A 27,454-nucleotide genomic window follows, 5' to 3' on the forward strand; every position below is an offset into this window, starting at 1 on the left:
ATAGGGAAAGTTGTGTCCTTCTCATGGGATCCTATCTGGAGGTCCATCAGTCCATCCCTCCTCTAGATTTTGTTTCTGAGCCTGTTAATTCTTTGGTCCCTTTGGCAGAACATTCCAGCATACAATAATGAAAGAGAATGCCACTTAGAATATTGGCAGGCCTTGCAGTTCTCCTGTGAGATGGGTAAGAGGAACGAGGTGGAGGAGGAAGTTACACGTAACTTCAACACGCAGGCCATGAATGAAGCCACACGAAGCAGAAGCCAAGCCACCATTGTGTGACGTGTGTCACACACCCAGCCCTAAGCTCTGTCCCTGTCTGCTGAGGCTGTCAGCTCCTCCTCCACAAAAAGGACTCTAAAAGAATAAGTTTATTTAACCAAAAAGATGCTTCACTTCAAGGGAAAAGTATCTGAGATTCATTTCTTTTAAAATAATTTTCATTTTAATGACAGATTGACTTACATATCTCAGCCACATACAAAAAAATTATGAAATGGTCTTTGGCTTTACATTGATAAATGAAAAACACTAAGATTCTACATGGCAACCAAGGATTTTGTCATGGTGGTCATTTTGTCAAGAGTGAGAGAATAACTTACTAGGATATGAAGACAAAAGTTGAATGAGCAGGCCAGTGAGGAAGGAAGAGGGTTTTCACAGACCTGTGTTTTTTCATGATCATATCTCCATTTGATACTATTGGCCATTTAATCAAAAATGCAATATGCTCGTGCACAACAGAAGAATGAGGAAGGGGAGAGACTAAAGACGGTGGCGGAGGATGCAGCCTGAGGCGGGATGGAATTGTTTCTAGTTGAGAATCTCATCTATGGGAGCAGGAGCGGTAAACAGTGGGTCCTCTGTCCAGGAGACACCTCTGCCTGGGGTGAGGTGCCTGGGGGACCCTCTCCCCTTCCTGCGGGCCACGTCCCGACCACAGAGACGTCAGGCTCCTCCTGTGCCTCCGCATCAGGTACTAGAAGGTTCTTTTAGCTCAACCCGCACTTCTCCATCTTAAACTGCACCACAGAACCATCCTGTCCCACCTCCTGCAAATGATGGGAGGCTTGCTCTCAATCCGGTTTCATTGGCCATGGTGAGCCACGTCGGGAGGCACACCCCTAAAAGCTGGCAGGAACCAGACTTCCAGCACCATGTGTCCAGGCAGGCTCTAATCAATCTGGCCACGGAGGCGCTTATCTCACAAGGAGGAATCATGAGACCAGTTACAGACTTTGTCCAGAAAGAGAAATTCCAGTATGTACGAGGCAGCAAGCACAGTGGGAAACTCCCCCGGGGAACAAGCTTCTTGTGGATCAGATGCCTCCAGTGTCAGGGAACCGTGGCACCAGCAACAACGCTGACTTGAGGACTGACATCTGGTTTTGGAGCAGGATGGCCAGATTTAGCAAATAAAAATACAGGGTGCCCAGTTCAGTGTGAATTTCAGATAAATAACAAAGAATTTTTAGGTATATCTCATGTGTATTTGGGACATACTTATACTAAAAAAGTTATTTCTCATGTAGCTGAAATCCAAATTTAACTGGTTGTCCTGTATTTTATCTGCAACCCTAATTAGGAGGATTTGATGGGGGTCTTTTGGATAAGCTTTAATGAAAAAACCGGTATAACAGAAACTATCTGGTCAATGTGTTATTTTTTATTTTTATTTATTTAAAGATCAAACTGAATGTGATCTTTACTGAAAAAGACAAGAGAACAATTTCTCAGAAGAACCTAATATGTTCCAGCAAATAAGGAACATTTAATCAAAACTCATCAAATTTCTGAGTTGCAGAAGGAATTAAAAAATATCACTAATCATTCAAAACCAGGTAGAAGGGGATGAGGAAGCAAGACACTGAGAAAGAACCATCAGTGTGTCATCTCCACAGCCACAGAGGAGCAAGGGTTCTCAACAGGAGAGGGACCTGGTGGGTGTGGATGAGGCCTGTGGGCTGAACAGATGGACACCGTGGGTGACGTTGAAGGCTTCAGTGCCTGATGGGACATGAGGCTTGAACTTTTGTGAGACGTGGGAGGAGAGCAGGACAACCCTCTTGAAGGGGTTTCATCATCAAAGGAGCAGAGATATGGGTGGTAGCTGGTGAGGAGAGTCAAAGAAGGTTTTCTTTGTTTCTATTTTGTTTTTAGATGGCACTTATTATGTCACGTTTATATGCAGATGATGGCCAGTTTAGTGGTTAAGATCAGGTGCTCTTACCGCCGTGGCCGTTTCGTTTTTGGTCAGGGAAGCACACCCACCCATCTGTCAGTGGTCATATTGTGACAGATGCATGTGGCTGTGATACTGAAAGCTATGCCACCAGTATTTCAAATACCAGCAGGGTCACCCATGGTGGACAGGTTTCAGCAGAGCATCCAGACTAGAAAGATGAGGAAGAAGGACCTGGCCACCCACTTCCGAAAAAATGGCCATGAAAACCCTGTGAATAACAGCGGAGCACTGTCTGACAGAGCCGGAAGGCTGGTGAGGCTGGTGAGCAGCGAGGCTGCCCCACACACTTGTGGGGACAGTCCTCTGAGGACCGTGTGACAGGGAATTAGAAGTCGACAGTAGAAAGATTCAGTTATAAGTGCAAGTAACAACAATTAGTGCAAACTCCCTGAAGGTCCTGCCCAGGTCTGCTAAGGCAATGGGCTGTGATGAACTGACCAAAGACGTGATGGAGACTCAAGCACATGCCCAGGGAATCCCTTCACATGCACCCACAGACACATGCATGACACACTCACACTTGCACCGACGCACACACGTACACACACACGTGCACCAGGAACTGACCAAGAGCAGGGCCGTCATCTCATCCCCCCCGCCCCTGCTGAGTAAACCACAGGTCCACTGATGAGCTGTCATCCTATGCCCACTACTCTCTTGGGACCTTGACACTCCGCTAACCACTGACCAGGAATTAATGCACTATCCATGCTTTTCTGAGACTTTAACGATGACTTCAGGTTAGAAGGAATAAGGAAGCTAATGAAGCTCATTCCAGGCCTTCATGCTAACATTGTGTTCGTAAGGTTTAACTCCTAAAACTATTTCTTTAAACGCAGAAATAATTTTTTTTCTTTCCTAGCTCAAGTCTGCAAAATTCAACTGCTTTAAGAAAGATCATATTGGAAGTCAATGAGAGACTGTGAATTCATCTTAAATGAATATATTATAAAGAATGCTTTAAAAACTGACAGTCACTTGCAAACAGTCTCAAAACAATTACATCATTTCCCCTGGTGCACGTAGGAAGTAAATTTATTCTAGAAGCAGGAGAACAAGTACCCTCCATCATGTGAGGCAGAAATGTTCTCCATGGAGACCTGCTACAGATGCAGACGATCAACCCAAACACTGTGGTTCTGAGGAGAAAGGGTCTTACATAGAGGCAGAAAATCAAGCAGAACTCAAACCAATTTGGGAACCTCTTTGATCACAGGCCTCCACCACAGCTGTTCTCCTCTCGTCTGTCCGTCTCTCTCACACCAACTCGTGCGTGTACACACGCACACACAGTCTCTCTTTCTCAGGGAAACTGCACACTCATACTGACAAGTTTACCTTCTCCAGGTTAACTAAGTGATAACTGGGCAGGTGCCCCAGGGCTGTCGGGTGAATGGCCTGAAGCAACAGGGAGTCATTAATCCTGTGACTGACTCTTAAAACAGTTGAAGTTAGAAGAATACAGCCCCATTTTCTTAATGGAAATAGTGACAAGAAAGAGACAGGGAGCCGTTTTTAAAGGCTCTCCTGTTTCACCTGCCTCTCAGCTGGGGCCGTGGACCAGCTGAGCTCCCTTCCATCCCCCTGGGTCACCCTCTCTGCGGGCAGCACCTAGTGCTGTGGGACAGAAGAGGGAGTTCTCCGTGGGGAAGACCACCACTCCCCGTTGGAAGGACAGCCTGCCCGCCCACCCCACTCCAGTAACAGCTTCCCCATGGCACCTCCCCTGGGGAGGCTTGTTTTACTGAGCCCATTCTGAGCACGGGAAGCTGAGGCACGGAGCTTGTCCAAGTACTGGAGGAGAAAGGGGATTTGAACTCTGATCACTCAGACCCCAGAGCGTCTATGCCACATCAGCCGCCACATAAGGCACATTTGACAGGTGAACACAAAGGTCAGAAGTGATGCTCGAGATTTCAAGCTGGACGATATTTCCACTGGAGAGTATTTGGAGGAGATGGTATTTGAGCTGGGCTTGAAAGAGTGAGGAGAATTTCAGCAGACCAGAGGGAAGGTGCAGAAACAGGAGAGGCACAGGAGCAGGGCTCACAGCGGGGGAGGAGCTCAGCCAGTGTGGGCGGGAGGGTGGAAGGAGGGACTAACTGGTAACGAAAAGAGGGAGGTTCCCCGAGGTTCTGCCACCTTCAGAACCTCATGTCCTAAAGCAACAGGGAGTCATTAATCCTGCAACTGACTCTTAAAACAGCTGAAGTTAGAAGGAAAGCAGGCCCAGAAGGACGCATGGGGATGATGACCCAGCCCTGTGCAGGGCCTCAGCCTGGGCAGCACCACGGCCAGCGACCCAGCCAGCCAGGTCAAGGACCAAGCCTCTAACGACAGGTCCTGAAGAAAGAAGGCAAAAGAAAAAGGGAGAGCATCCCGGGCAGAAGGAGGCTCCGGGCTGGTGACCAGAAAGCACCTGGGGAAGTTGAGGACAGAAACTACATGGAAGGAGCTACCACATTATGTTCCAGGGCTCGGTTCTGCTGTGGTTTCTGCAAGTCAAACACTGACAAAGACGAAGAAGAAGTAAGTCCAGTGCAGACACTGGTGTCTGACAAGCTCCGCTCAACTGCCAGCCACCTCTGTCCCCTGACACAGGCAAGAGAACTGGGAATACGACGTTCAAGTCCGGGAGAGCACTCCTGGGATGGAGGCGGATGGAGAGACCCAACCAGTGGGTCAACAAGGGTGCAGACATGGTTCTGAAGGCTTTCTCTGAGTGGCCGGGATTGGGGGGGGCCGGAGGGGTGTCTGATGTGTCCTGATCATTCTGGCACTAATCAACATCACCATTAATTGTAAAGATCAATGACATTACCAATGGCTATCTTTAATAAGACATAACTGCCTAACAATTTCTAGGTCACAAAGCATTTGTACTTCTATTTCAGATGGCCTAGTCAGGGAAAAGTATGTATAAAGTACGTATTATTTTGTAGATTAGGACAAACTGCGACTTAAAAGAGTCATGAATGGGGCCGGCCTGATGGTGCAGCGGTTAAGATCCTGCGATCCGCTTTGGCGGCCCAGGGTTCACAGGTTCAGATCCCGGGAGTGGACTGACATACTGCTTGTCAGGCCATGCTGTGGCGGAGTACCATATAAAGTGGAGGAAGATGGGCTGGTCCAGGACGCCCCCACATCCCCCGCTCCCCGCCAGTCCAGGACACTGGTGACACAAAATGAGATAAACTGTCCTTTTCTTCATGTGCGCTAAGGGCAGGCCACAGACAGAACTGCGTAAATGTTACTCAGAGATTCTTTGATGAGCTATTGTTCAGTTTTTGAAATTATAAAATTAAAATTTTCAAATAATTTTTATAGGGTGTGAAGTAGATTAGTTTAAGCCCAAAGTTATATTTGGAACTATGTCTGCCCCAGAACAAGTTACTTACTATCTCCGAAGCTAAGTTTTTGACTTTTGAAAATGTTCCCAATGGGACTTGGCTACAGTGTAGCTGGTGGGCTCCTGGTGGGCCAGCCATGCTCTCTGCTCTCAGTCTCCCAGAAGGGGCTCCCACCAGATGGGCTCTAACCTTCTGTGATTCCCTTTGAACAGTAGGGTCTAATATGAGGGCTACAGGGGCCAGGCAGGTGACCTCTGAGTGTGACAAGATTAGGTGTATGCAGGGTTTCTCAATCTCAACACTACTGGCATTTTGGTCATTTGTTGTGAGGAGGGGTATCCTGTGAACTACAGGATATTGAGCTGCATCCCTGGCCTCCACCCCCAGGTGCCAGCAGTACCACTCCCAATCGTGCTAATCAGACAGGGCCAGGTGTCTGCTAGGGCATAAGCGCCCTGCTGGGAATCCCCAGTGTGGGTGGGGGTGGTATTCCCTAGGCTGGCTGGCGAGTGCAGAGCCCACCTGGACCCCTCCTCAGCCTTCACAACCCCGCCCTCCACACGCTCACACATGGATTCAGCGTCACTGAAGAAGATGCTCAGGCCATCTGATCAGCCAGGCCAGGGTTGGGTCTCCGAACTTCCTTACCCACTAACTCTATGACCCTCTCACTCCATTTGTCCGTGTGTTGTAGGGCACAGTGACGTGTCAGTAGGCAAGCAATTAGAAAGTGCAGAGTAAGCACCACAGTATCTGGCCATCCACATTCATGGAGCGCCTGCTAGTGATTTAGGGAAGACGCCACCTCATACTGTGGTTCCCTCTTTCTGTCAGTCACATCCTATAGACAACAAGGAAAGGGTATCTCCGTAGTTACCAGACAGGAACAATCTATTCAATGGGAAACTCTATAGAAAACCGATAAAATTCTCTCCCCCTCAGGCATGTTAATAGGTCCTCCCTGTTGGGGCAGCAGTTCCTCTAAAGGTTTCTCATCTGGCTTCCACCTCTGCCCCTTCCTTCCCCTGAGGCGAACTTATAAACACCCACCAATAATATCACCTTTTATTCTTGCTTAAGAAAGCTGACAGAAAAGGCAACTTCCCTAGTATTTTAGCTTTTCCATGGAAATGCCTTGACAAAAAATTTCAATTCATGTAAAGAAATTGGAGCAGAGTGTGGCTATTTTACAGGTGCAAAATGGTGCCTGACTAAAATGGCCAAGGAAAAGAGCCAAGTGCTTCTGGTCGGACTGTTAGAAAGAGCAATGCCCCCAGCTATGGCATAACAGTTTTCAGTTGCGTCTCAAAACAAAGAATCGATTGCCCTATTGGGCATGTTAACAAAACAGAATGTGGAGAGATGCCGAAGGTCCGCCAATGTGCCCAGCTCCACACTTTATTCGTAAGATACCCAGCCTGGAGCAGATACGCACGGCTCCTCCTTTGCTGGATGGGTACCTGCACGCCTGGCAGCCAAGAGAACAGAACCACAAGCACGCCGTACCTGTCGTGTCTCAGAGCTCTCATGTCAACGTAGACAGTGGTTGGGTCAGGTCCCGAGGTCCCCTGCAAGCAAGGACACAGTGCAGTTAACCAGGTTTGCATGGCAGGAATGCGGGTCTGCACTTCCTACCAGCTAGTGAGCATTTCCTTGGTAAAATCTGAAACTGAACCAAAACTAAAAGCACTAAAACCACCCTCTCCAGGATCCCTGTTAACTTTCAGTCTGATAACCTAAATCTTGACAGGAACATCTTATTAGGATAATACTGGACTTTCACACAGCTTGACTGTCAATCCCATTGACAAAGACAAGAAAAGAGGTGTGCCACACGTCTTGCCAAATAAAAGAAGGTTGGAACTGCTGTGACAACATTTGGCTGGCAAAAGCAGGCTGCCAAGGATATAAAGCATCATTTGCTGAGAAATTTTTACTACATGTACCCAAAAAGGTATATTTTTAGAGTTCAAGATACTGAAGCAGACACGTGACATGAACTGACAGATTAAGGAGGAAGAGAAAAAAGACTATTATCTTATTCTTTTAGTTCCACTTGGGCCCTGGCTTTCCTCCTGCCGAGGGAGGTTATCCTTATCCATGACGTAGGTCGGGGGGCTTTGTGTTTATCACAAGTCAGCGGGCAGCACTCTGCAGTCTGAGCTATCTGACTATTTAACATGGGGGTCCAGAAATCTGATCTTGGCACCATAAATCCCCTCACAACATATGCCGAGTTGACTTCTGACCACGGATCTCTGTCTACATAAAAGCAACATCATTAAAGCCACCTTACAAGCCAAAATTCTACATACATTTCTTGTGAAGGCAATGCAATACGTTGTGTAAGAAAAGATGGAACCTAAAACAAATTTGCCAAAAAATAAGGGAGCTCCTCAGAATTTATTTGAAGAACGACACTAAACTCTTCAGAAGAGAATCTTAATTTTGTACCAAAGGCATGTTTAAATATAAGAAAAAGATAAAAATGAAGACACCTTCAGTAAAACATAACATCCTGCTCAATAGTTCAGGTCATTGGTATCTCACCACCAAGACAGAGAATGCATGTGCAATCAGCCTCTAGGTGGGAGCTCACGCTATGGTATAACGCAAAGAACGTTCTCTCTAACCTACGACTTGAGTGGAGCCATGTTACAGACTAGCACTGAGTGGAGACATGGTTTGATGTTCTGAGTAATGCAAAACACATAACCATAGAAGGCCAATTAAAAAAATAAACCAGAAAACAGGTCACTAAAAGTGGAAAAGAAGTAAAACAAGATGACCCCAAACTGGCCAAGAAACCACTGATTGTGTACAATGGAAGTCCAGTGTCTGTCACAAGTGTGGAATGTTTGAAGAGATCTGAGAAAGGACATCCTGCTGGCCATCAGTCCTCCTGACCACATGGTCTATAATCCCCCAGTCAATCTCTGCACTCAACTTCTAGTCTGTCCACTGCTGGAAGCTGTCAAGACGGAGGTAGGTAGGGACGCACCGGTGAGGATGAAGAGGAAAATCCCCTACCTGCTCGGCCAGCTTCCACAGCCTGTGGGGCTACAGCAGCAGGAGGTGGGGAACAGAAGAAAGGAGAAGACACCAGACCAAAAGAAACCAAAGGTAAACAACACACAGAGACACATAAACAAAACAATCCAACAATTAAATATGGGATGAAGAAAAGGAGGGGCAGGGAGGAGAATGCAAAAAGCAGGGAACAAAGTAAAAAGAAGATCAAAAACAATGTCAAATACGGAAATCATTAAAACCAATCATTGTACCATTAAAGGTTAAAAAAATCTTAAAAAGATGTCAACATATCCATAGAGCAACAGAAGAGAGTAATAGATGACCAGCCCTGGACACACAGACCTGAACATTATTTTAATACTTGAGGTCAATGGCATTACTGGATAGTTCAATTTTATGGTACTTGTTTTAAAGTTTCTTTTCTTTTCTGAGGGAATTGGGGAATAAGAACTTTATTGGCCAAATCTGTTGAGTGCTCCTCACTGAAGTAGTTCCAAGTCTCCTATTACAATAACGGAGGGGAACCTGGAAGCTTCTAGGTCTAAAATCTGGGTGTCTGGCCCTGCTCATCTACAAGATGAGGTACAAGCAAGAGGCCAAAGTACACGTGAAGCATGAAGGAGCCAAACCTTGGGCTTGAGTGTGGTCTAGCTCAGCAGTCCAGAGAGGGATTTCCACTGAAGGGAGCATCCTATGTCAACTCTCACAGCTGCTGCCCCAAAGACACTCCGTCCCATTTTCCTCTCATCTCCCACGGTTTTGGTACTCACGTCCACCCCTGTTAAATTACCTACTTGGCACGGTGGAAAGGCTCCAGAAAGCAACTCGGGCAAGCTCCCTTGATGCAGTGTATTTCCCTAGGTGACAGGGTGTCTTTTCCAAATATTCCCAGAAATGTACAGAAGTAGTTATCCTCTGGGCACCTGGATTGATGCACGCCACTCTGCGTGCACATGGCCTAGTGCCTGCCCCAGTCTCTACAATCATATTACTAGGTGGACCCCAGAGATGACAACGGCAGCAATAAAGAGGAAGTTCTTAACTGGGTTTCCTGGGCCTGCAAGTTGGTATAAATGAAGCCAGACTAAAAAACTACCACCACTCAACTTGGAGGTGAGTCTATCAAAAAGCAGTGGTTCCAGATTTTAACATTATGATTCCTTCACGCTCTCTGTTACTTCCTTTAGGATGGAATTATGGCTACTGCTTTCTTCTGTATCTTTAGAAAACTGAGGCAGGACTCGAAGAAAGGGAAGGATGGGCTCAGGAACGGTGTGTGCACTGTGAAGGCACACAGGACTTTTACTACATCTATTCAAGCTTAATGCAATGATCTGAATAATTTCCTTCATGATTCCTTGAATCCCAAATACTAACAAGAACAAAAATAAGCCAATGTTCTAAATTATTCTAATTCATAAATTTTGTTACAATGGCTCAAAGTAGTATCTCAGAAAAATAATACGTCTGACTGGGAACTAATTTCCTATCTTGTAGATGCGTGGAGGAGATAACAGAGCATCTGCAGCAAAACTGGTCTACTGCATTAATAAGGAACATGGAGGAGGAGATAAAGAGTTAACATATAGGTATTTCCAAATTTTAAAACCCCCAAGGTACAAAAATTTGAGATTTCAAGATACGTATTAGGGAGTGCATATTTAACAAAATCTTCACTTTGCCAAAGAATGCAAGCCGTAATTCCTTTGAATAAGGAGATCCCTAGTATATGGAAATGCTCCCAAGTATTTAAGGATCATCAAATACTTGCAGACAGGACCAGCAGGAAAGCAAAGTTATCCATTCCAATCAACGCTTATTAGAAATGAAGACGAAAGACATTTGAAATTGCAAGTTATATAAATTGGAAAAGAGGATGAACTTTAAAGTTCAGTTATATAATAAAAAGTTACATATGGACATACTTATAGTAAGAAATCATGTTTTCTTATTGGTATAAAAGTATCATACCAGTTAGGTTTTAAGTACTTATTGAACAAGTGAGTTATATTTAAATTTCAGCTGTGGATACACAGACTCACATCCCAAACACAGCACAGGAAATCCAGCACAGCACATTCTAACACTCGAGCGATTCACATACTATAGTATTAGTACCATCTAACGTTAGCACACGACTCCTTCAGCATAAGTGACGAACTCTAAGTAGAAACGTGTGAAATGAAGACAATTCCGAAGTGCTGCTGTTGGGCGTATCTACCATGCCGGCCGTCTGAGGAGTCAAGGAAGGTGGCGGAGCCAGTTTCTGCAGGAGAGGGTTCCTGGGTCTATGTAGCAGTCTTGGGCCGTGGCACAGGGGTTCGTCACTGGGCCATTTCAGCAGGTGAACTTTAAGCAGTGTTACTGCCTGCATGACCTCAAGCTACTCCTAGCAGATCTGTGCATTAACAATGATCTTTTCAACATTTTAATTGAGGTATAATTTACATACAATGAAATGCATAGATTTTAAGTATCAGTTACATGAACTCTGACAACTGTATACACCCATGTAACTAACACTCCAAACAGCATAGAAAAGTTCCTTTACCCAGGTACTGGGTCAACCAATCTCCATAACCCCCAAAAGGCTACAACTTTCTAACACCATAGATTAGTTTAACCTATTCTTGGGCTTCACATAAATGAAATAATACAGTCTGTATTCTTTTGTGTCTGGCTTCTTTCACCTAACGTAATGCTTTTGGATCCATCCATGTTGTTGTTTGTACTAGTAGCTTGTTCCTTTAAATTCTGAGAAGTATTCTATCGCACGTATAATACCATAATCTATTTATCCATCCTGCTGTTGTTGAATTTGGGTTATTTCTAGCTTGGGGCTATCATGAAAAAGCTGCTATAAACATTCTTATACAAATAGGTTTGTAGACATGTTTTAATTTCTTTTGAGAACATACCTAGATATGCTGATTCACAGGGCTGAAATGCATTTAACTTTATAAGAAACTTAAATCACTCTTGAAACCAGTAACCGATTAGGGTTCTCGTTGCTCCACATTCTCGTGGACGTTTAGTATTATCAGCCTTTTTGATTTTAGTTATTCTAGAAGGTGAGAAATGGAATCACCATGTAATTTTTTCTTGTAGTGAAAATCACAATTTCAATATTGGTCCCGCACGTTGTGCTTTCACTTTTATCACTTCCTTGGAGCTAATCAGCAAAGGGTGGAAGGACCTTTGGGAACTGTGCACAATATGGAACACTTCACTCATCTGCATGTCACCCTGTGCAGGGCCATGCTAATCTTCTCTGTATGGTTCTAGTTTTAGTACACGTGCTGCTTAAGTAAGCACACCATGTCATTTTAATGAGCATTTCCTTGATGATTAATGATGTTGAACATCATTGCATGCACTTATTGGTCATTGGTATATCTTCTTTTGTGAAATGTCCATTCAAGTCTTTTGTCCATATTTTTTCATAAGGTTTTCTATTGTCAATTTATAGTTTTTTATATATTCTGAATAGAACTCCTTTGTCACAAATATTATAACAAATATATTTTCCTGGTGTGTAATTTTTCTATTAATCTTCTTAAACATAGTAACTGAATTTAACTTTGATGAAATCCAGTCTATCATATTTTTTTTATGGTTAGTGCTTTTAGTGTCCTTAGTGTCCTAAGAAATCTTTACGTATCCTGAAGTCATGAAGATATTCTGCTATGGTTTCAGCTGGAAGCTTTATTCTAGAAATTTTATCATAGACATTTAGGTCTATGATCCATCTAGAAATAACTTTTGTGTATTGTACAAGAAGGGATTAAGGTTACTTAATTTCCATTTAATCTTCAGTTGTTCCAAAACTATTTGTCAAAAAACGTTTTCTTTCCCTATTGAATGGACTTGGTGCCATAGTGGATCTATTTCTGGATTCTTTTTTTCTTTTTCAGTTTTTCTTTGCTTTTGTTGTTGCTTTTTTCTCTATTGGTCTCTCTTCATGCCAATATCACATTGTCTTGATTACTGTAGCTTTATAGTGAGTCTTGAAATCAGGTAGCCTAAGTCCTTCAACACTGTTCTTTTTGAAGACTGGTTATTCTAATTCCTTTGCAATTCCATAACTTCAGAATCATCTTGTCAAATTCTTCAGGAAGGCCTGCTGTGATTTTGATTGAGATTGTATTGTATCTATTGATCAATTTGGAGGAAAAAAGTCATCTTAAAAATACTGATTCTTCCACTCCATGAATATGGTAAATTCCTTCATTTACTTAAGATTTCTTTAATTTCTCTCAGCAACATTTTGTGATTTTTAGTGTACAATTTTCATTTCATTTATTCTTAATTACTTGTGGCTTTTTGATATTACTCTAAATGGCACCGATTTTTAAAATTTCATTGTCTAGCTATTCACTGCTCCTCTATAGGAATAGAATTAATTTTTATGTATTAACCTTTATTTCAAGCTCTTGTTAACTTCACATATTAGCATTTGTAGTTTTTGTAGTTCCATAGAGGTTTTTACATGCACAACTGGGCTGTCTGCAAATAATGACAAGTTTTACTTCTTCGTTTCCAATATTTGTACTTTTTATTCTTTTTTTCCTTGTCTTGCATTGGCTAGGACTTCAATATGGTGCTGATGTTCCTGATTTTAGGGAATATCAGGGAAAAAGCTCTCAAAGTGGATTTTAGGAATTTTAGGGAAAAAGCTCTCAAAGTGGATTATTAAGTATGAGGTTAGCAACAAGCTTTTTGTATACACTTCTTAGATTGAGGAAGTTCCTTGTCTTCCTAGTTATCCCATGAATGGGTGTTGAATTCTATCAAATGCATTTCCTGCATCTATTGATACAATCATATGATTTTTCTCCCTCATTCAGTTAACGTGGTGAATCAGAATGATTGGTTTTTGAACAATAAAGCAACTTTGCAGTCCAGAGATAAAACCTGCTTGGTTATGATGCGTTACCCTTTTATATATTGATGGACTCAATACACTAATATTTTGTTGAGAATTTTTTTTTCATGTGGGATTCGGCCTGGAATTTTCTTTTCTGGGAATGTTTTTGTCAGATTTTGGTATCTAGCTTATGCTCACTTCATAAGACACGTTGGGAAGTGTTCCTCCTCCTTCTATTTTCTGAAAAAGTTTTTGTAAGATTGGTATTTTCCCAGTGAAAACATCGGGTCCAGAGGTTATTTTTTCCTACAAAGGTTTTAAATTATAGATTCATAGATGTAAGACTATTATATTTACTATTTCCTCTTGTGTTAATTTTTGTCAATTTTAGGGGCATAAAGTTGTTCATAATATCCCCTTACTTTTCTTGAAATGTCTGTTGGATCTGTAGTGACATCAGGTCTTTCAGTCCTAATACTTGTATCTTATATTTTGATGCTCTGTTAAGAAGTGCATAAATGTTCAGAATTGTGTCCTCATGATGAACTGACCACTTTATCATTATAAAATGACCTCTTTGTCTCTGGTAGTATTCTTTGCTCTAAAATTAATATTGTCTGATATTAATACAGGAACTTCATTTTTCTTTTGATTAGCACTAGTAAAACTTTTCCATCTTTATATTTTTAACCTATTTTTGCCTATTTTATTTTTTTAGGAGTTGATACGCAAATTAACTATTTTTATTTATTATTTTTTTAATATTTATTTTTTTGGTGTGTATTTTTAAACTGTGTTTGTTGTAGGTTATATATAGTTAGGTCTTGCTTTTTAAAAATTCAACCTCACAATCTCTGTATCTTAAATGGAGTGTTTAGAGCATTTATATTTATTGGATTATTGATGTGATTATGTTTAAATCTTTCTTTTTCTTATTTGTTATTTATTCATCTCATCAATTGCCCGCTCCCCCCTTTTCTCTACCTTTTATATTGAGTATTTTTTACAGGTCCATTTTATCTTCTCTTTTGGCTTATTAGCCATAATTCTGCTTTTTCTAAGTTAGTAGTCACTTCAGGTTCAGCATCCATCTCTAATTTATCATAGTCTACCTTCCAGTGCTATTACACTACTTCACGTGTGGTTTAAGAACCTTAAAACAGGAATCTTCCACTTCTCCCCCCCAAACCTCTGGTCAGTTGTTGTCATACAGTTGACTTTACACATGTTATAAACCCCACAATATATTTACAGTCTTGTAAAAGCAATCAATTACATTATAAAGAAATTTAAATAATAAGAAAAAATCTTGTATGTTTACCTATGCAGTTGCCATTTCCAGCATTATTTGTTCCTTTGTATAGGTTCAGATTTCAATCTGGTATCATTTCCCTTCTGTCTAAAGGATTTCCTTTAATATTGCTTGCTGTGTGGGCCTGCGGGTAGTCACTTCTCAGCTTTTGTACCACTAAAAAAGTTTTTATTTAAGCCTTTGCTCTTGGAAGATATTTCCACTGCGTATAAAATTCTAGGTTGACAGTATTTTTCTTTCAGTACTTGAAGATGTTCTCCGCTGTCTTCTTTGCTTACATCATTTCTGATGAGAAATCTGATGTCATCTTTATCATTTTTCCTCTGTGTATAACTTGATTTTTTCATCTGGCTGCTCTAAAGATTTTCCCTGTAGTTTTGAGCAATTAAGCAGTTTCCTTTACATTATGTTGGAGGTAGCTGAACTTTGGGATTTGTAGGTTTATAGTTTCATCAAATTTGAAATATTTCTTCATGTATTTTTTCTGGGCCTCCCTCTCTTTCCTCTTTTTTGAGGACTCCAGTTACACGCATATTAAGCTCCTTCAAGTTTTCCCGCAGTTCACTGATGCTCTTTTCCTTTTCTAAAATTATTTCTTTCTATGTTTTATTTTGGGACATCTCTATTACTATGTGTTCAAGGTCACTAATCTTTTCTCCTGCCATTGACTCCATCCAATGTATTTTTCATCTCACATATTGTAGTTTTCATTTCTAGAAGTTCTAGAATTTCTAGTTTTTGTTTTTTTTTTTTTTAACATTCCATTTCTCTTCTTAACTCTTTGAATATCTGGAACACAGTTAAAATAACTCTTTTAGTGTCCTTGTCTATACATTCAACATCTGTGTCAGTTTGGTTCAGTTTTGATTGATTGATATTTCTTCTCATTGTGGATCATATTTACTTGCTTCTTGGTATGCTTGTAATTTTTTTTTTTTTGGTGAAGAAGATTAGCCCTGAGCTAACATCTGTTGCCAATCCTCCTCTTTTTGCTTTAGAAGATTGGCCCTGCGCTAACATCCGTGTCCATCCTCCTTTACTTTATATGTGGGATGCCTGCCACAGCACGGCTTGATAAGCAGTGCGTAGGTCTGTGCCAGGGATCCAAACCTGCCAAAGTGGAGCATGCAAACTTAACCACTATGCCACTGGGCTGGCCCATGCCTTGTAATTTTTGATAGGATGTCAGACGTTGTAAATTTGACCTTGCTGGGTGCTGGATATTTTTGCATTCCTGTAAATATTCTTGAGCTTTTTTCCAAGTCAAATTACTTGGAAAGAGCTTGATCCTCTTGGTTCTTGCTTTAAAGATTTGTTAGGTAGGACCAGAGGGCAGTGTTCTCATGAATTATGAGATTTCCAATCTGGTGGGAACAAGCACTGCTCCCTGAATTCTCCTGGCTGGTTCTTTTTCTGGCTTTGAGTAGTTTCATTACATTTAATCAGGGTATGCTGATTGGTGTTCAGTTGAATACTTGGGGAGGGTCCTCTGGGATCCCCAGAGTTCTCTGTGTGCAGGGTATGCTGATTGGTGTTTAGCTGAACACTTGAGGAGGATCCTCTACGAAGACTCGAGGAAGGTCCTCTGTGAAGACTCGGGGAGGGTCCTCTGTGGACACTTGGTGAGGGTCCTCTGTGAACATGTGGGGAGGGTCTTCTGTGGATACTTGGGGAGGGTCCTCTGTGAATACGTGGGGAGGGTCCTTTGTGGATACTTGGTGAGTGTGCTCTGTGAACACATGGGGAGGGTCCTCTGTGGATACTTGGGGGAGGTGCTCTGTGAACACGTGGGGAGGGTCCTGGGTGGATACTTGGTGAGGGTCCTCTGTGAACATGTAAGGAGGGTCCTCCGTGGATACTTGGGGAGGGTGCTCTGTGAACATGTGGGGAGGGTCCTCTGTGGATACTTGGGGAAGGTGCTCTGTGAACATGTGGGGAGGATCCTCTGTGGCTACGTGGGGAAGGTGCTCTGTGAACACATGGGGAGGGTCCTCTGTGGATACTTGGGAAAGGTCCTCTGTGGATACTAAGGAGATTCTCTGTGGATCCCCAAAGTTCTCTGTGTATGTCCCTTTCCTCTGTGGCACCCCGTCCTGTGAGCTCTGGCCACCTTTCTCTCCTCATACTCTCAGCTCCATCTCCTGCACTCAGGGAGCTCATTGGGCTCTACTTCAATTCCTCTCCCTGCACCATGGCCTGAAAACTCTCTCAAGGCAGTAATCTGGGGAAATCACAGGGTTAACTTGGTTTCTCTCAGGGACCTGTGTTCTTTGTTGCGTGATGTCCAGTCTCTTGCTTCACATATCTTTCCATTCTTTGCTTGTTTCAGGAGAGAGGGTACATCTGGTCCCTGCTACTCCATCTTGGTCAACAGAGGAAGTCCTTATTCCTAATATTTGTAATTTGTTCCTTCCCTCCTTATCTGTCAGATGTATTTAGGTATAATTTGTGTGCAATAAATTTCATCCTTAAGTGTAAAGGTTGATTTTGACAAATGTATTCAGTCATGTAACCACCACCACAATCAATGGAAAATTTTCATCACCCCCAAAGTCCTGTCCTGCCCCATTGCAGTCAATTCCCTCCCCCACCCTCAGCACCTGGCAACACTAATCTGATTTTTGTGCCTACAATTTTGCCTTATCCAGGATATCATATACTGTCATGTATCACTTAATGATAGGACTACGTTCTGAGAAATGTGTCGTTAGGTGATTTCATTGTGCGAACATCATAGAAGGTACTGAAGGGGAATAAACTTTGTCACCCCAAAATGTCTCTTTAACATGAGGCTTATTTAGGCTGATTATTTATTTATTTATTTTTTTGGTGAGGAAGATTAGCCCTGAGCTAACATCTGTTGCCAATTCTCTTTTCGCTGAGGAAGATTTGCCCTGGGCTAACATCCATGCCCACCTTCCTCTACGTTACATGTGAGATGCTGCCATAGCATGGCTTGATAAGTGGTGTGTGGGTCCGTGCCCGGGATCTGAACCTGCGAACTGTGGGCTGCCAAAGTGGAATGCACGAACTTTTAACCACTATACCACTGGGCCAGCCCCCTGGGCTGATTATTTTTAAAAACAAAAGACTCAGAAATTGTTATCTCCCCCTTAACTGCCTAAAAGAATTCAGATAAAAAACCTGTCTCAGGAAGTGAGCTATCACTTTAGCATAACACAAACTAGGTGGTAAACAGGGAGGAACCTAGAAAAGCCTGTTTGTTGGGCTCCCCTCTGTGTTCCTCTGTTTCTGTGTGGGCAAACATTTGTTTTCCAAATGTTTGCTCCTTTTCACCTGCCTATGAATTGCTTTCCTTCTCTTTGAAGTCCCTGACTCTCCCCAGCCCTAAAATCTTTTGTCTTCAGTTGAGGATGATATTTAAGGCGAGGGCTTTGGCCATTTTGGTGAGTCATTCAGTTTTGCTGGGTTTCTCCTATGTATATATGTTATTAAACTTTTCTTTTTCTCCTGTTAATCTGTTTCATGTCAATTTAATTCCTAGACTATCCAGAAGAACTTAGAAGGGTAGAGGAAAATTTCTTCCTCCCCTACAGTACTTACATAAACCTAGATGGTATAGCCTACTATACGTCTAGACTATATGGTACTAATTTTATGGGACCACCGTCATCTATGTGGTTTGTTGTTGACTGAAACATCGTTACGTAGCTCATGACTGTAAATAAACTCATATGGTATGCAGACCTCTGTGTCTGGCTTCCTTCACTCAGCAAATTGTTCCTAAGATCCATCCATGCTATTCCAGCAAGAGCAGACTATTCCTTTCCATTACCAAACAGCATTCCACTGCATGGATAAACTACAACCTGCCCTTCCATTCTGTTAACAGACACCTGAGTTGTTTCCAATGCTTGGTGATTATGAACAAAGTTGATACAAACATTTGTGTGTAGGCCCCTGGGAGAACATAAATTTTCATCTCTCTTAGTTAAATATCCAGGAGAGGAATTTCTGGGTCATATGGTAAGTCCATGTTTGACTGTACAAGAAACTGACCAACTGTTCTCCAAAGTTGTTGCACCATTCAACACACCCAACAGTGAAGCCTGAGGCTTCAAACATTTCCCCAGTCTTAGCCAGCACTTGCTATCATTAGTCTATCTGTCTCTTCCTTTTTTAGTGGTTAGTGCTGCCGGCAGTTTATCAAATTTATTAATTTTGTAAAGAATCAACTTTTAACTTTGTTGGTTTTTTAATCTACTTTTTCATTCACTTCCACATTTATTTTTATTTTCTTTCTTCAACTTGGGGCTTAAATTTTTCCTAGACTTTTGAGGTGGAAGCTTAAATAACAGATTTTGCAGTCTATTCTTTTCTAATATAAGCATTATTGCTGAGTACTGCTTTAGTTGCAGCCAACAAAATTTGATATGCTGTGTTTTCATTAAGAATCTATGTAAAATATTTTCTAACTTTCCTTGTGATTTCTTTTTTTTTATTCATGGCTTATACAAAAGCATATATATATTTTTTTTCTGGCTCTTTCTTTTTTATTTATTTTTTTGTGAGGAAGATCAGCCCTGAGCTAACATCCATGCTAATCCTCCTCTTTTTGCTGAGGAAGACCAGTTCTGAGCTAACATCTATTGCCAATCCTCTTTTTTTTCCCCAAAGCCCCAGTAGATAGTTGTATGTCATAGTTGCACACCCTTCTAGCTGCTCTATGTGGGATGCGGCCTCAGCATGGCGGGAGCAGCGGTGCATCAGTGCGCGCTGGGATCCAAACCTGGGTCGCCAGTAGCAGAGCACGGCATTTAACCGCTAAGCCACTGGGCCGGCCCTACAAAAGCTTATTAATTTCTAAATATTTGGAGATTTTCTGGCCATCCTATTGTTACTGATTTCCCATTTAATTCCATTGTGATAAGAGAATATACTCTATGTGATTGTAGTCACTTAATATTCATTGATAAATGTTTTATAGCCTTTCTTGGGGAATTTTTGTGGTATATTTGAAGAAAAATACCAATTCTACAGATGCTGGTGTCTTAGTCTGCTTGAGCTGCCATAACAAAATATCACACACTGTGTGGCTTAAACAACAGAAGTTAATTTTCTCACAGTTCTGGAGCCTGGAAGCCTGAGGTCAGGGGGCCAGCACGGTCGGGTTCTGGTGAGAGCCCTCTTCTTGGCTTGCACATGGCTGCCTTCTTGCTGTGTCCTCACATGGCCTCTCCTTGGTGTTTGTGCATGGAGAGAGAGCAAGCCCTGATCTCTCTTCCTCTTCTTATAAGGACATCAATCCTATCAAATTAGGGCCCCACCTTTACAACTGCATTTAACTTTTATTACCTCTTTATAGGCCCTATGTTCAAATAAAGTCACCTTGGGTTAAGGCTTTAACATATGAATTTGAGGGGGGGGACATAATTCAGTCCTAGCAGTTGAGTAGAGTTTTCCCAAATATCAATTACATCAAGTCAGGCCATTGTGTTTTTCAAATCTTCTATATGCTCACTGATCTTTTTCCTACTTATTTTATCAATTACTGAGAGAAAAGTGTTAAAATCTCCAACTATGACTGTGAATTGGTCACTTTCCTCTTTTAGTTCTGCCAGTTTTGCTCCATGTACCTTCAAGCTTAGTTTTTAGGTGCATATGCATTTAGGATTTTTAAGTTTTATTGATGAACTGACCCTTTAATCATTATACAATGTATATCTTCATCTTTGGTAATCTTTAAGTCTAATATGTCTGTTAACAACACAGCCACACCAGTCTTCTTCTGTTGACTGTATTTACTTGCAATCTGTCAATATCTTTATATTTAAGATGTGTTTCTTGTAACCACACATAGTTCAGTCTTTTGAATCAGTCTGACAATCTCTGCCTTTTAATTGGCATGTTTAGTTCATTTACTTTTAATGTAATTATTGATATGATTGGCTGTTCTTTTATTTGTCCCTTTTTTTGGGGCCTCCCTTCTACATTCTTTTTTTTCATGAACAGAATATTTTTGGTAGGCCATTTTATCTCCTCTATTGACCTTTGTATTAACGTTTTAGTGGTTGATATAGAGATTAAAATTTGCATCATCTATCACAGTCTACCCTCACATAGTACTATACTTTACGAACAGTGTAAGAATCTTACAACAGAATATTTCCATTTACCTCCCCTCTAGCCCTTTGAGGTTTTGTCATGTCATATGTTACTTTTACTTAAGCTATAAATGCCTCAGTTGTCACTACTTTTGCTTTGAGTAACTAAATCTTTAAAGAGATTTAAGAATATTTACATATCTACATATTGATAAAAAGATTTTTAAGTTTCCTTGTATTTACCTTTTCTAGTATTCTTCATTTCTTCCTACAACTGTGAGGTTCATTCTGCTATCATTTCTTTTCATCCTGAGGAAGTCAGCATTTCTTCTGGTGCATATTTGCTAATGATGGATTCTCAGCTTTGCTCGGTCTACAAATACCTGTTTTTGTCTTCCTTTTTGAAGGATATTTTTTGCTGGATAAACATTCTTTTAGCACCTTGAATACAGGCTACTTTGTTTTGTTGTGCTTTGCTTTATCGTGCTTCACAGATACTGCATTCTTTACACAAAAGGTTTGTGGCAACCCTGCATTGAGCAAGTCTACTGGTGTCATTTTTCCAACACTATTTGCTCACTTGGTGTGTCTGTATCACATTTTGATAATTCTAGCACTATTTCAAATTTTTTCATTATTATATTTGTTATGGTGATCTGTGATCAGTGATCTTTGATGTTACTACTGTAATTGTTTTGGGGTGCCACAAACTGTGCCCACATAAGATGGAGAACTTAATCGATAAGTTCTTAATTGATAAGCATGTTCTGACTGCTCCACTGACCAGCCATTCCCCTGTCTCTCTCCCTCTCCTCAGGCCTCCCCATTCCCTGACACACAACAATATTGAAACTAGGCCAATTAATAACCCTAAAATGGCCTCTAAGTGTTCAACTGAAAGAAAGAGTTACACATCTCTCACCTTAAATTAAAAGCTAGAAATGATTAAGCTTAGTGAGGAAGGCATGTTGAAAGACAAGATAGGCTGAAAGCTAGGGCTTTTGTGCCAATTAGGCAAGTTGTGAATGCAAAGTAAGAGTTCTTGAAGAACATTAAAAGTGCTACTCTAGTGAACACACAAATGATAAGAAAGTGAAACAGCCTTATTGCTGATAATGGAGAAAGTTTTAGTGGTTTGGATAGAAGATCAAACTGGCCACAACATTCCCTTAAGCCAAAGCCTAATCCAGATGAAGGCCCTAATTCTCCTCAATTCTATGGAAGCTGAGGGAGGTGAGGAAGCTGCAGAAGAAAAGTTTGAAGCTAACAGAAGTTAGCTCATGAGGTTTAAGAAGCCATCTCCATAACATAAAAGTGCAAGGTGAAGCAGCAAGTGCGGATGTAGAAGCTGCAGCAAGTTATCCAGAAAATCTAGCTAAGATAATCAATGAAGGTGGCTACACTAAATAATAGATTTTCAATGTAGATCTTCTTCCAGCCTTCTATTGGAAAATGAGCCATCTAGGACTAAACTTTTCTGGAGAGCAGAAGTCAACGCCTGGCTTCCAAGCTTCAAAGGACAGGCTGACTCTCTTTTTAGGGGCTAACGTAGCGGTGACTTTTGTTTGAATCCAATGCTCATTAACCATTCTGAAAATCCCAGGGCTCTTAAGAATTATGCTAAATCTACTCTGCATGTGCTCTATAAATGGAACAACAAAGCCTGGATGACAGCACCTCTGTTTACAACATAGCTTACTGAATGTTCTAAGCCCACTGTTGAGACTTACTGCTGAGAAAAAGATTCCTTTCAAAATATTACTGCTCATTAACAATGCACCTGGTTACTCAAGACCTCTGATGGAGATGTACAATGAGACTCATGTTGTTTTCATGCCTGCTAACACAACATTCATCCTGTAGCCCATGGATGAAGGAGTCATTTGACTTTCAAGTCTTATTGTTTAAGAAATACATTTTGTAAGGCTATAGCTGCCATTGATAGTGATTCCTCTGATGGATCTGGGCAAAGTAAATTGAAAACCTTCTGGAAAGAATTCACCATTCTAGATACCATTAAGAACATTTGTGATGCATGAGAAGAGGTCAAAATATCAACATTAACAGGAGTTTGGAAGAAGTTGATTCCAACCCTCGTGGATGACTTTGAGGGGTTCAAGACTTCAGTGGAGGAAGTAACTGCAGATGTGGTGGAAACAGCAAGAGAACTAGAAGTAGAAGTGGAGACTGAAGATGTAACTGAATTGTTGCAATCTCATGATAAAACTTTAACAGATGAACAGTTGCTTCCTAAGGATGAGCAAAGAAAGTGGAGATGGAATGTACTCTGGTGCAGATACTGTCAAGATTGCTGAAATGACAACAAATGATATGACATAAACTTAGTTGATAAAGCAGCAGCAGGGTTTGAGAGGATTGATTCCAATTTTGAAAGAAGTTCTGCTGTAGGCAGAATGCTATCAAACAGTGTCGCATGCAATAGAGAAATTGTTCATGAAAGGAAGAGTCAATCCATATGGCAGACTTCATTGTTGTCTTATTTTAAGAAATTGCCTCAGCCACGCCAGCCTTCAGCAGCCACCACGCTGATCAGTCAGCACCATCAGCATCGAGACAAGACCCTCCATCAGCAAAACGATGACAAGTCGCTGAAGGCTCAGACAATGATTAGCATTTTTTAGCAATAAAGTATTTTTTAATTAAGGTATGTAATTGTTTTTTTAGATGTAATGCTATTGCATGCAGTATATGAAACCAAAAAATTCGTGTGACTCACTTTATTGTGCTATTTGCTCTATCGCAGTGGTCTGGAACCAAATGTGTACTATCTCCAAAGTATGCCTGCATATCATTCCACTATATTCTTACTTCTGTTGTTTCTGACGAGAGCTCAGTGTTGTTTGTATCAGTATTCTCCTCTGTGTAACTTATCTTTATTTTTGTAGCTACTTTACGGCCGTCTCTATCATTGGATTTCAGCATTCTGGTGATAATGTGTAGGTGGTTTTTCTTTTCATTTACTCTGCTTGGAGCTCACTGAGATTCTTGAATCTGTGGGTTGATAATCTCTCTTCAGTCTTGGCCATTTGTCTTCACATTGTTCTCCTGTCCAATCCTCTGTCACCCCTCTTTCTGGGACTCCTGCCAAGTGTATGTTAGATCACTTGAGATTGTCCCACAGATCTCAGAGACTGCTCCATTTTACAGTCATTTATTTCCATTTATTTTCACTGTGTGTTTCAGTTTGGATAATTTGTACTGACTGGATTTCAAGTTCACTCACTGACCCTTACCCCTGCTGTAGCCAGTCTGCTATTAGCCACGAGGAATTTTTTGTTTTAATGCTGCAGTTTTCATTTCTAGCATTTCCATTTGGTTCTTTTCATAGTTTCTATTTTCCTGTGATATCCCCCATCTCTTCATGCAAGGTGTATACCTTTTCAACTAGGTCCTCTGGCTTGTCTTTCATGGTTATTATAAAGTCTCTGATAATTCCAACACGTCCATTCTACTCTATCGACCATTTCCTCTTGTGGCCATGTATCATATTTTCTTTCTTCCTTGCATGTCTTTTAGTTTTTGATTTTAAAGCAAACACTGTGTTTAAAAGAACTGTGGAGATTGAAGTAAAAAGCATTCACCCCCCCCCCGAAAACGGCACACCCCTTCTCCTGTTAGGCCACTAGCCTGGGTGTCTGAGTGAATCTGTGCTGTAGGAAGCTAGGTCGGGGCTCTGTTGAGCTTTAGTCAGATCCCACTCAATGCTAACTTCACACAGCTGTGGGCAGAACCAGGCCTTTGGTCTGAGACTCTGGATCTCTCTTAATGCTTTATAGCCTGGAGACACTTTCCAAACTGTGGGAGATCTTCTTCTGCTTCAGAGCTTGGCTGCCAGCTTTCTGCATGACTGGTTGGTGCTCTCTTCTCTCCAGTCTCACCCCAGCTTTCTCCATTCCACTGCCCAAACCCCAGCCTTTGGAAGGGAAACATACTGTCCCCCAGGCCCCTGAGAGAGAGGTGCCCAGCATTCCCCTCCCGCCTCTGTCTCTGGAGCATGATGGTAGCACCAGTGATCTGGGACAGGTGGAGCGGGGTTCTCAGTTTTCCTGCTCCTTTCAGCCCTCAGTTCCTCTGTCTTCCACTCACTGAAGGCCCAGGTTCCTCAGAGGAAACGTCTTCTCTTCCAGGGCACCCTCCTCAGAGTTCAGAGGTCTGTTGCTTTGATTCACCAGAGGACTAGAGAACCTCAGATGGATTCTCTGAGCTTTTCTGCCCTCTCTTGGCTTCTGCATACTGCCCTTGGATAGGTGGAGGACCGTGAGACGAGCTGGCGCAGGCATACAGAAGGACTGAGCTGGGCCCCTTCGGACTCTCACCCACCTTGCCAAGCTCTGTGCCACTGCTGATGTTCTCAAAAAAGCTTAGCTGGTTTCTATGGTAAATTCCTCCTCCTGCTCCTCTGCCAGGGATGAAAACAATTGTCTGTCTCTTCTCTCCAAAGAATTGGTTGATTGAGATTTCTTTGAATCTTCAGCTCTCTGATGGATCTTAAAAACTATGATTTTGTATATTAACCAGATTGTTTCAATTGTTAGGGTTGGGACAACAGTCTCTTGTGACTCACACATCCTAATCAAAAATGTAAGTCCAAAATCCTTTTTAATAAATGTATTTTTTTCTAAAATCAAACAGCTGTTTTCTGTGGTTGGTATTAAGCACTGCAATTGATTTAGAAATTGATCTCAAGAGTGGCTGCAGATTTTCAGGACAATAGGGGGACCTGAAATTGATTAGCTGGTTTGGTAGGAGCCAAAGGCGGGGAAAATCCAGCTCCTTGGCTGGGCTGGACTGTGGCTCCACGCCATGTACTGTGTCTGCAGGTGCTCGGAAGTCAAAGAACAAATGAGAAGCTCAGGTGCTTGTGCTTATATTTTTGGTTCAAGGCACAGACTAAAACCCAGGAAATTTCTACGACTGGCAATTACTTGCTTATTGTGACACGAGACAACCTAAACCACAGTGAATATTTGATTGTGAAGCTTGTGGAGCTCAACATCAGTTGGACATCTCATCATCGTCTACTAGGACCCTAAACTCTTCCTGTGGTTATTTTCATCGTTCCTGAATGTTCAGATGGCTAGACATACCCAGGAACTGGCAGATCCCACACTGATTATTTTTTCAATGTGGTGACCCCCAGCACCCAGCACGATAGACATCCAAAAATGCTGTACAGAGGAAGGAGTGAATGTGCCTTTTCTTGTTTCCTCCTTTTGTCCCACAGTTTTACAGAGTCCACGTGTCTGTGGCAGTGAACTTCACAATCTAGTCTACAGCTTACAGAATGTCAGTGATAGAAAGGCCATCACCCAGAAACCCTGGACCTAGGACTAATCACAGTAACTGCTGGGGCATCCACTTGTCTCTCTTTTGGACAGAGGGTGGGTGCGTTATTGGTTTAAGAGTGAAAGCCGCATTATGGTGGTTTTTTTGGGGGCGAGGGGGGTGATGTATAAGAATGGGACGAAGACTATGTGTTGATGTTAGGCAGCCAAAAGGATGGGCTAAAGTAGCCACTGGTTATTCCTTTTTGGTCACCAAGCATCTCAACACTCTGTATTTGGGGAACTCCTCCACTTTTGGAACCTGGTTGATACAGGGCCCTTGTCCCTCTGTAGTAACTAAAAATGCCCGACGCTCTCCTCCCCAGCTCTCCTGGAAGCCAGCGTGTGGGTAGGTAACCAGGTCTGCCAATTAGCTGCATCCATTCGTGGCATAAGGAAGCACGCGTGCTCTTGCCCTTGGTGGTGGAGCTGTCTGCAACATGGCCCAGGCCCTGGAGATGTGCTGGTGGTGGAGCCTAGCATCCACGGCCAGCCGGTCAGTGCAAACTTACAGACACTGACGTCCTCATAAGAACAGAGCTGTTCCCGTGGCACAGTCCTAAACCTGGTCCTCTGGCTCCTGACAATGAACCAATGACATCTTAATAAATTCCTTTTCATTTAAATTGCCAAAGATGGTTTCTGCTGCTTACAAATTAGAATGCTGAGTGGTATACTGGATAACTGAGAACACAAGTCCCATGATCTCAAATGTTAATTTTCATTATTTGGGATAACATATATCAGCAGGAGAGGATGTAAAAGTTTCAGCTGAATGTGGCTAATTCCCTGGAGCGTGCAAAACCCCTGAGAGCGGCTTTACTTACTTTTACTTCCCTCATCTAAAAGCAGTGCAGGGGGAAAAATGAATTGAGAGCTCAAATTAATGAAAGTCTTATTATAACTATTAATTTTATTTTGAGAATTATGTACGATTTATGTCATCCTCAGAGCCTTCCACTTTTTTCTTTAACAATCAATGACTCTACTTCTCACCATCAGGCTATATTTCTCTTTCACTGTGTGAACTGTAAGATTTAAGGTTGATTGTAACTATTACTACTGACTGAATTCCACATAGCTATTTATAATAAAGCTTTCCTCTCATATAAATTAATCATTATTTTTCTACATAATAAAGATCAAATTTTCTGTTTAAGGTAGCTTAAAAGTTTTAGAAAATAGAAGACCTCATTTTCCCCTCCCTTCTGCTGGCAAGGAGGATGCTAATTTTTCT

General features: G+C 41.8%; 1 protein-coding gene and 1 non-coding gene across 7 annotated transcripts in view; both read right to left on the bottom strand.

Annotated features, from left to right (window-relative positions):
- Window positions 1-27,454, bottom strand: part of DIP2C (disco interacting protein 2 homolog C) — a 443,076-nt gene that overhangs the window by 17,050 nt on the left and 398,572 nt on the right. For all 6 annotated transcript variants that reach the window (XM_058532329.1, XM_058532328.1, XM_058532326.1 and 3 more), the window contains one exon: window positions 7,102-7,163. In XM_058532329.1, coding sequence (XP_058388312.1) covers window positions 7,102-7,163 — 62 coding nt within the window. The remainder of the gene's footprint in view (window positions 1-7,101; window positions 7,164-27,454) is intronic.
- On the bottom strand, window positions 11,839-11,943 carry LOC131398966 (U6 spliceosomal RNA). The gene has a single exon (XR_009217042.1). It is a non-coding gene; the product is annotated as a U6 spliceosomal RNA (small nuclear RNA).

Source organism: Diceros bicornis, chromosome 36, assembly GCF_020826845.1.
Source record: "Diceros bicornis minor isolate mBicDic1 chromosome 36, mDicBic1.mat.cur, whole genome shotgun sequence".
In the NCBI taxonomy this organism is placed as follows: domain Eukaryota; kingdom Metazoa; phylum Chordata; class Mammalia; order Perissodactyla; family Rhinocerotidae; genus Diceros; species Diceros bicornis.